The sequence below is a fragment of the Excalfactoria chinensis genome, chromosome 2 (assembly GCF_039878825.1).
Source record: "Excalfactoria chinensis isolate bCotChi1 chromosome 2, bCotChi1.hap2, whole genome shotgun sequence".
NCBI lineage: Eukaryota > Metazoa > Chordata > Aves > Galliformes > Phasianidae > Excalfactoria > Excalfactoria chinensis.
The window spans coordinates 126,808,686-126,819,440 of record NC_092826.1 but is presented as its reverse complement, the minus strand read 5'-3'; the positions used below and the strand labels follow the sequence as shown (position 1 = coordinate 126,819,440).

The 10,755-nt window shown below is 42.5% G+C and overlaps 1 protein-coding gene across 1 annotated transcript; it reads right to left on the bottom strand.

Moving 5' to 3' along the window:
- Positions 1-525: 525 nt before the first annotated feature.
- On the bottom strand, positions 526-10,511 carry LOC140249084 (uncharacterized). The gene is made up of 6 exons (XM_072330354.1): positions 10,433-10,511; positions 9,326-9,479; positions 7,857-8,017; positions 6,931-7,134; positions 6,311-6,492; positions 526-6,084 (listed from the first exon to the last, which is right to left on the bottom strand). Exons 1-6 carry the CDS (start codon positions 10,485-10,487, stop codon positions 526-528), a joined length of 6,315 nt encoding a protein of 2,104 aa, XP_072186455.1. The 5' UTR covers positions 10,488-10,511.
- Between the last annotated feature and the right edge of the window lie 244 nt (positions 10,512-10,755).

The following is a 10,755-nucleotide window of genomic DNA, read 5'->3' as shown; positions in this document are numbered from 1 at the left end:
AATTGTTGAAACAGAAACCTCTTAAATACACATCTAGAAGTCATTCAAAAGATGTCCAATTTATAGACCTTCAATAAGAATCACAAAATTACTGTACACTAAAAAAGTAATAATGACAAACAACTGGGATAATGCAGTGTTCCTTTACATAGACAATCACCATTTCAAATAGGGCACTCACCACATCAATCAGCACTTTTCTACTGCTAAAAAATACATAATGTGACTTTAACATGCAAACTCATCAAGGAAAATTCATATAGACTACCTAGTTACAGTTCAAAATACTGAAAATGAAGATAAAATGAGAAGTATAATGTATATTGTAATTGTATAACGTAATGAGAACCCAAAGAAACAAAGTTAGTGCAATGCCAGGAGAAACTGGTGTGAGTTTTTTCTAGGGCAACACAGAAGATTACATTCATCATTATGTACATGTTCTAACTTGCCTTTGTCATGACATACTCTGAGATCCTGCAAAGTGCCCACTCATCTTTACACAATTAATGAAAGAAAGGATTTCTACAGATGGATCTCATGTTCTCCACTTGCAACTGCAGACATTTCTTTCTCTACAGTTCCATCTGCATTGGTTGTTTCTCCTAAAACTACTACTAAACTCGACAGAGTGGTATGAGGATCGAGTAGTTTCAGAAGAGGTACGTCCACCTTTCTGTCTTGGAAGATGCGATTCTGAATTGTCATAGCTAACATAGAGTCTATGCCCAATGATGATAGTGGTGTATTCATCGTCAGTTCATCTGGGTTTAGTCCAGTGAGGTCAGCCATCAGTGAGGTAATATAGTCTTCAGACTTGACTGAAGCAGTACCCTGGACTTGAGATTTCTCAGAGGTTTCAAGCTTACCTCCAAATTCTTCTGACATGAGTGATCTAAAACGACTTTTAAGCGAAATAATTCGGGAAAAAACATGATTAAATAAAGTTTTAAAATTTAACTTGACAACAGCTTGCTGAGGGTTATTTGAAAGTAAGCTCTTCTTGAGGTACTCATGAATCTCATGCACTTCCAGAATATCTATGCCCTTGGATCCCAGAATGTTCTGAATCTGGGTTTGATTGAGCAATATGCCAAGGTTCAAAGCACCCCAGTTAATGGATTGGCCCGAAAGACCACAGTTCCTCCTGTAGAGGCAGAAGACATCCAAGAAGGAGTTTGCAGCTGCGTAGTTTGCCTGCGTGGAGTTTCCTAGAAAGGAAGTTACAGAGGAGTAGCACACAAAGTAGTCAAGCTGTTCGCCTCTTGTAGCCCAATGAAGATTTAGAGTCCCAGCCACTTTGGGGCTCAGCACTTTCTGAAAGTCAGCAAACTTCAGAACTTCAAGGCGACCATCGTGTAAAGCAACAGCACTTTGAAAGATGCCTTTGATTGGACAACCTTGAAATAATTTTACGATGATCTGGAAAGATTCCTCCACATCACTGGTCAAAGTAATGTCACACTGCACAGACACTATTTTGCTGCCTTCATACTTCATCTGCAGATCCCTCATCTCATCTTGTTTCTCCTTGCTTGGAATTTTCCTGGAGAGAATTGCAATACACCCTCCTCCATTTGCTGCTATGAATTTCACAGTTTCAAAGCCAAGGCCAGTGAGCCCCCCTGCTACTACGTAAACAGCATTCTGCTTAAATATCTTCTTCTCAGATTCATACAACGGGATATCTGAAACAACGGAGATGTCCTTCTGCTTTCTCAGTACAACAAGTGGAACAGATTTGCAGGTAAAGGAGCACATCACAGACTGCAGCCTTTCAAAGTTCTCAGATTGCTGAAAGACGGAGCCTGGCAGATATCTAAACCGTTTCATATCTAAAGAACTGATCCACACTTGCACAGCCTTTTGGAGTTCCTTTAGAGATGCCTTCTGGAAGACACTGCTAAGAATGACAATATGAAAGCTGATATTTTCATGATCGAGCCCACTGACGTTCTGAATACATTCCGATTGTTGATGGCCACATACTATCACCACATCTTTCAGACAGTACATTTGGGCCAAATCCTCCTGAGACAGTCTGCCTGCTGGAGGAAGAACAACAAGGGCATTGCATGCCTTTATGTGCTGCAACATATTAGAAGTGGGCCTTGCAAGTACTGTTTTCCAGCCCACCTCTTCTGCTGCCACAGAAAGAACACGGCATAAAACCGATGATGGTTCTGTAGAAATAATACCCAAAGTTCTGCCATATTTCCCTTTGGGTAGCCTCTGATTTAAGATCTCCCACGCAACGATGAAGTAGGACACACAAGGGACGGTTTGAAAGCATGGAAATTTCTTTACGTTTAAACAAACTGCTCCTGGGACCTGAATTCTGGAGGACGCAGCAGCCGGATAACATGAAACCACGTGATCACCCACTTTTATTTTCTTCACAGCCGTGCCTATTGCTGTGACTGTGCCACTGAAATCAAGAGCTAAAAGCCTGTGTTTGTCTGCAGCTTGGGAATTCCAGTAGAGCGTATTACCAAAGTTACGACTAGAGACGCTAATGGGAAAATAATCTTCAGAGTGGATACATATCTTATCCACTTGAATTTCAACACTTTGATTTTCCAGCCGAGTAGCCGTGCTGGTGGATAGTTCAGCAGACAAGTCTTTTGCTGAGTATGGGTCAGCAGTGTACAAAGTGAATGCTTCGGAATTCTGGACAGACCTGACATGCTGGCTGTAATCTGCATCTACAAAAGGAGTGCGTTTGATTTCCGATGCATAAATTCTTCCTTGGCTGATGTAGATTTCTGGATAATCCTTACCACTGTATTTGACAAGGACATCTGATAATGCTGAGATGTCCAGGGAGCTGGAAGAGCTGAGGTCGATTATCTGAAAAGTGATTTCTGGAACTTCAACAACACAAGTTCTGGTCATGCCATGCAATACAAACCCACAGTTAACGTGGTCTACATTTCTTTCTGTAGTTCTGTAGCAGATCAATCGGATTGAACAGTGAGACCTTTTCTCTCTTAACGCCACGATAACTTGGCGATAGGCTTCACAACACTTTGAGAGCTGGTCTACCACTTTACTTGGGAACTCTTCATTCACCCTCTGAATTCCCCACAGGAAGAGAACTTCATCATAATCCTCAACCTCTGCTTTCATCTTATTCCCTGCGTGGTCATCCAAGAGGGATTCCCAGTCTTCATACATAACATATCTGGAATCAGGATGCAAGTATTTTCTGAGCTGCTCAGCTATCCCAAACTTGTCAGCAAACACCAAGACTCTAGGCACTGCTCCTAAATGGCCGGTCGTCTTTGATGGAGAGATTTCTGACCACTTGTTTTCAAACATGAACTCGTTGTCTCTGGAAGATGCTGGCGTCATGAAAGTGATTGCAACACGCTTGAGTTCAGCCAAAACAGACCCATGTTTGTCCATGAAGCATCCACAGACCTCAAAGCAGTTCCCAATGGATTTGCTTGTTCTCATATATATCATCATTTCTTCCTCCAGAGGTCGCAGCACCACCAGGCTACCTATCCCTGAAGGAAAGCCTGCTCTGGACTGCTGCGTGCTCGAGATCATGACAGCAGTCATCTGCATGAAACAGTCCAGCAGCACTGGATGGATACAGTAGCTGTACATCTCCCCGAGGGTCTCCTTGTTCACCTTGATGCTTGTTATAGCCTCCTTTAGTTCCTGGCAATAATGCACATCCCTGAGTTGCCTGAATATGGAGCCATACTGAAAGCCAACCTGAGACAGTGCTTCGTAGACCTCCTCTGTGCTAATCACTGATGTGCATCTGTGATAGACCTCTTGAAAGGAGATGGTGCTTTCTTCCACATCAGCCTCAGGCACCTTTCTCACTTGGCCTGAAGCATAAACTGCGTTGGAGGAAGAGAGTATCTCAAAGGTCGTCACTGCTTTTTGTGGACTCAGCTTGACATTCAAGACTTGTGAACTCTGTGTGAGAACACACGGTGCTGAAAAACTGATGCTCAACTGGCAAGCACTCAGAGGCATTTTAGGTCCTGAGCTGTTCATCACGCAGGCCAGAGCAAGCTCCACATAAAAAGCACCAGGAACTAAAGCCACACCATTGTTCTTGTGCTCATATAAATACGATGTGGTTTCCTGGGAGAGCAGGCTGCCAAACTCCATGTTGTCACTGTTGATTACATAAATTAAAGGATGACTGGAGCTGACATCACTTGGCTTTGCTTGTTGATGGGTATCCAGAGAGGGCACAGCTCTTTTACGATCAAATTGATACCGTGGAATGGTCACTGGAACGCTTTGATATCCCTCATAAAAGTGCTGCCAGTTGGGATTATAGCCCAGCTCAAACAGATTTCCTACCAAGCTGAAGAGTACCTGATACTCTGCATCAGACTGCAAAGAAGAGAACACCTTAGTGACTTTTCCTAGAGTCTCCTTGATATTTCGCTGCAAAGCCCTATGAGGACTTATTTCAACAAACACTACATTGTCCCTGCCTCTAGCTGCAGCTTCTATGGCTTGAGTGAAAGCAACAGGCTCACGGGTATGCTGGGCCCAGAATTTGCCGCGAGTGAAGTCATTTGCAGAAGCCGCTGCCCCGGTCAGTGTTGAAATTACTTCAAAGTCACCCTTCTGTTCTTCTAAAGGATCTATGCTCCGCTCCAACTCCCCAAGTATCACATCCATGCTAGGGCTGTGGTAGGCAGCTGGGACATTTAAAACATGAAGAAAGATGTTTCTGTGGCTGAAGGCTTCTGCTAAATCTTTCTGGACCAAGTCCACATCATCTGGATTTCCAGACAAGGTGCAGGAAACTGGGCTGTTGAAAGCTGCAATGCACACCCTTCCCAAGTAGGAATGCAGATGTTCAGCAATCTCTTGAACGGGGATGTTTCCAACCACCAGCATTCTGCCCCTGGCAGTCTTTGCCTGCAGCCTGCTCCTGTGATAAATCACTTTGACCGCATCTGCCAGGGAAAGGTACCCAGCAAAATGTGCTGCGGCAACTTCCCCCACAGAATGGCCAACTGCAGCAACCGGCTTAATGCCCCAGTACTTCAGAAGAGAAGCTAAGGCAACCTGCAGGGCAAAAAGCATGGGCTGGGAGAGTTCTGGATTCAGCAACTCCTTCGAGCTGCGACCACTTGCTGGCAGAAGGCTGATGGGAGCGTGTTTCTGAAAGAGCGCTTCTATTTCCTTACACTTGTCTCTGAACACCGGCTCTGAGTTCAGCAGTGCCTCACTGAACTCCTTCAATGTTACGCCGTTGCCACAGAACACAAACACCAGTTGAGGCTCCACCTTTGTCATGCCAAAGTCAGTGCTTGCTGCCGACATAACTTCTTGCTGCAGGTGTTGGAGAGAGTTTGCCACAAATGCTTTTCGGTACCTGTAGTTGACGTGGCTTCTTCTGCAGGCAGATGTATAGGCCAGGCTTGGGAGACTGATGCAGCTTCTTGTACTCAGATGCTCAGCTGTGTCTGCCATTGCCATCTGAAGGGATTTAGCTGACGCTGCAGACAGGAGGACTAATTCCAGCGGCCTCTTATAGGCAGGAAGAAGCTCTGGCTGCTTAATCTGCCTGACTACAACATGGGCATTGGTTCCTCCAAATCCAAAGCAGTTGATGCCAGCTACTCTTCCGTACTCACTGGAATCTTCCCAGGGCTCGACCGCAGTGGGAATGGCAAGGTTTAACCTCTCTGTATCGATGCTGCTCATCTCCTTTGAGTAATGCAAAGATGGAACAATCTTCCCGTGATGCATCATCAGAAGCACTTTGATCAAACCTGCTGCTCCAGCAGCTGACTCGGTGTGGCCAATATTTCCCTTCACTGAACCAATTTTCAGAGTGGGAACTTGTGAAGGTCTGTTTTTACAAATGACATTACCAAGGCTTTCAGCTTCCGTGGGGTCTCCAGCAGCAGTTCCTGTCCCATGTGCTTCAATGTACTGCACAACTGAGGGATCTACACGACCTTCATAAATGCTGCGCAGTAAATTCTCCTGCTCTATTTGGGATGGCCTTGTGATTGGCGTTATAGACCTACCATTCTGATTGACTGCACTGATGTTTATAACACCCCAGATTTTGCTGTGGTCTTCCATTGCCTGTTCCACAGAAAGAGAAAATCATCTTTAAGCATCTCATGTTTTATCTACCTGCAAGAAAAAGAAAAATCTTTCCCAGTGCAGGTGAGGTGCATAAATGTCTCCTTGATGCTAATAGTGAGCTTGAATTAGAGAAGTTTTTTGCTATGGTAATTATAAGAACTGGAAATACAAAATTCAAGTAAGAAGTCGGGCTTATTTTAGGCTTCTTCCCCAACAATCTTACCTTTTTCAGTGGCTTGAGGAAAACAACACCGCAGCCCTCTCCCCTTCCATAGCCATCTGCCTTTTTGGAGAAGGGTTTACTCATTCCATCTGGAGAGATCATTTTTGCTTTACTGAGAGACACAAAGGTACTGGGACCTATTATGATGTTCACACCACCGCAAATAGCTGCCTCACAATCTCCTGGAGTAAAATAGAAACATATTCCACTTGAGATGTTTAAGGTCACCCAAAGAAACACATTAACTATAACATAGTTGACTAAAAAGTTAGATTACAAAATGACTTTACTGATACTCTAAGTTAGCTGTGCTATCTTTATTGTTAAGATTGGAATCTGACATCATGACTGGATGTTGAAAAGCACCCAATACAGTTATCTAAAATTACAACAGGATATGATAGAGAAAGTAACTGAATTTCCTGCAGCAAAAGGATTACTGCTTCTGCAGGTACAGTGCATATTTCTGAGGCACTGGAATCCATTAAGGCACTTACTGGTGAACATGAAGGTCTTAATCACATCTCAGGAAGAATGAAAACATGAAAGAGTAATATGTCAGCAATTTTGTACTACATCAATCCTAATTTCTTTGCCTACCATCTCCTCATTCTGATTACCTGATTTAATTGCTCGCAAGGCATAATGCAGAGCAAAAAGAAATGATGAACAAGCAGTGTCAACTGTCAGCGATGGTCCAGTCAGGTTAAACGTGAAAGAGACCCTGTTAGCAGCTATGCTCATTGCTGATCCTGTACCAGCATAATGATTTATTTCACTTACTGATTTGCTTCTTATGATTTCAAAGTCTCGATTCATAAGGCCTGTAACAATACAAAGACATGTCACATTACCCTGAGCAAAAAAAAGCAATGTTCCACCTTGCTTGAACTCAACACCGCATCCTTATCTCTAAATTGGGGATACACGGATTTGAAGGGTGGACTGTTCGGTGGATAAGGAATTGTTTGGAAAGTTGCAGCCTGAGGTTTGTGGTCAATGGCTCTGTGTCCAGATGGAGGTGGTAAACAAGCAGTATTCCACCAAGGTTTGTCTTGGGACTGATATTATTTAACATCTTTATCAATAGCATATATGATAGGATTGAGTGTATACCCTTGTGGTGGAAATGCTAAGTCACGGCCTGAAACAGTGATTGAGCACCTGGTGGGAAGGCAGGGCCAACCCAGGTGAGCTCAGGTGCATGCAGTGTGCCTGAGTGACTGGAAATGGTGGAGCCAGGATCCATCCCTTCCCAGACCTCATTTAAGGGTTGACAGTGGAGATGAACATATCTTTTGCTTGAGGTCCCTGCCAACCTGAGGTCTTACAAAGGTAAGACACTCTTTTCTTTCGTTTCTGTGGCTGCTGCATTTGGCCTCATTTTCATTTGCTGTAGCCAAAGTCTTTGCCACCCTGCTATTATCATCATCCTATTATTGCATTCAAACCCTCAGAAGTTTTCTGATGACATCATGCTGACCAGTGCAGTTGATAGAGGAGAAGGAAGGGATGCCATCCAAAGGGACCTTGATAAACCTCTTACCAACAAAAACACCCGTTTTGGTGCCACTGATGGCTTCTACAGGGACTCCTGCATCCTCCAGTGCTTTGTATGTGCATTCTATCAATAACTTCTGTTGTGGATCCATGCTTTCGGCTTCCATACTATTTATTCCAAACAGCTGATTGTCAAATGTGTTAAATCTAAAATACAATATATATACATTACTTAGATTACCAGCTTTTTTTTTGTAATGTCACTAAAAGCAAAGCGGCAAGTGATACTGAGAACACAGTTCCCATTTATGAAATTAAAAAAAAGAGTAGACCAAGGGTGCTTTTTCTGCCATGAAATAAGTATTTTTATCAACTATTCTACATTCAGAGACAGGAGACCATTGTGATTTTTTTTGTTGCTGTTGTTTTGTTGCTTGTTTGTTTTTTTCCCCCACACTGGTAAATTATGATACTGGTGCCAACAGCCTTTCCCACATCATTAAGATTCCCTTTGCAGCAATGTTGACCTACTCAACAAGTTTTAAGTACTACCTTCTAAACAATTTAAAGACAATAAGTACCAATGACTGTACAATTTAAATATGTATGGGATCAGCTCAGATGCTCCCAGGAGATGCCCCTTCTTCTCTAATAATAAATTGAAAAATACTTTTTTTTTTATATGTGTTTATCTCTTAACTTTAAAATGGGCCCACAGTTATAAATAATTAAGCCCTGATTTTAGTTTTTATCCCAAAATCACATTTCTATGTCATTCTGTCATCTCTTGAATCAACCAAAAAATTAAATATCTAGTAGGAGACTAAGTTTGTAAGTCATTCAAATCCATACCTAGTAAGTACTCTTCCCAGGGCTAAGTAAGATTAATTGTCCATATATATTGAGGGAAAAAAATGTGTATCTCTAACATAGTTTGACTTGAAACTTTAAGGCACAAGTGAAAAGATATAAACTATAGTTCACACCTCCATGACTTCTTTGTTCAGAAGGATCGTTAACCAACATTAATGTACACAGGATAAGGTCCTGAAGTCCAGCAGATCTGGTCAACCTTCAAACTGAAACTGGGCAAGACTCATCAGGCAGATCATAATCAGAGTCCATACTCTGCTGCCTTCTTCCACAGGCCAGAAGTGGGATTTACAAACCCTTTGGCAGGCTGTAGCCCATCTCAGATCTGAAATACACACCTCTGTACATAATGTATGTGCATGTGAATATACCCAAAATGTACATGCATTCATTGCATGACAAGTATGCATACACAAGCTGCATTATGCTGATCCAAAGATCACGGCATGCAAAGAAACGTGCTCATAACTGTCCCATCACAGGAATTCCTGCAATTTGAAAACTAAAAGATCAATGTGTGAGATGAAAGAAAACTCACTTCTATGTCCAATATATAACATCTCCCTGTGGCTTGCTCTCTCTGAAAAGCTGGACGCATCAGACTAGATGCAGAAAAAATCTGTGGCACAGTAACACACTTACTCATTGAGAAGAGCAGCTCGTGTTGTATACGTTTTTCCTGGCTTGTTACCGTCTGGATCATACCAGTCTTTGGTATTAAATCTCTCTGGGGGGATTTCTACTGTGCAGTTTTTGCCTTCCTCCAGCACTTTCCAGAAATTGTCAATTCCTTCACCTATTGTATAAATATTGCAAAGAGGATTAAGTTATGTGCTCCTTTGCATCATGCTCATTCAGAAAGAAAACACATTCTGTTACCTGCAACTCCTACAAATGAAGCTAGGTAGCTGAAAAGAAATTGCTACAGATAAACAGATGACCACAGGTGACAGGAATACGGAAAGGAATGACTCATCTTTTCACTACGTGCTTCTAAGCAAGTTACCCCACCAAATTAAATCCTTGAAAACTCTGTAGAATGTTTAAGAAAAATAACACGGCAAACAGACAAATGACATGGCATCAATGTTACAACACACATCATTTCATCTCCCCGAGCTTCAGCTTTCCCCAGTACTATTGTGTCCTCGTCCACACTCACTCTGGAAAGGTGCTAACCTGTGGCATGACCAAGTACTGATCAGCTCAGCTCTAGCTGATGTGGAATATCGAAGACTGCAAATGTCAGGAATCATTACTGAAGGACAGCAATCTCACACAGGGCTGAACATCCATGCTCAGCCCTCCAACCAGCTACCTGAATCTCTCCACCTGTCTACACTAAGGATATAAACATCCATATGGATGCACAGAACTACACCTGTGTGTGATCATATGGCCAGCAAACATGCAATAACATGAAACCATCCTTGACACATTTGTTTTGTCTGCAAGAGTTTCACACATGTAGTTCAGCACCCTGCCCACAGCAAATACTGCAGCTCTTGCTCTCAGTGGACAAATTCAAACTAACTCGTTTTCAACATAATGAGATTATTAATATAATATATAATATTAGAATATAAGATACATGAGGCTGTAAGGAGATACATGATCCTATAAGGAGCAAGGCCATGAACTCTGCAAAAGTAAGAAGGAAAACATGTTTTACTCCACCTCAATATTAACAGGCGACTGTGCTTTTCAATATTCAGTCAGAATCCTGCTTTGTATTTACTCAAAACTTACCTCCAGGAAAGTTGCATGCTATTCCCACAATAGCAATTTCATCTCCTGTCTCCATCTTCGTCACCTGGGCAGCACAATGTAGTAAGAAACAACGCTCAACATACAACTTTACATTAACCGTAAGATAAATATTAGTTCAAAAGATTATCATCACATAACTACACATATTTGCTCAAAGGTTGGCTTATTTTGAATGCCCTATTTTTGGCTGCAGTGAGAATGGTGGCCAGACCTCAGGAGTGTTTCTCATTCACTCTCTGCATTTAGAGGAAAGTCCCTAACTATTTCCCCAGACTCCCTAACCCACAGACCTCTCTTTTCAC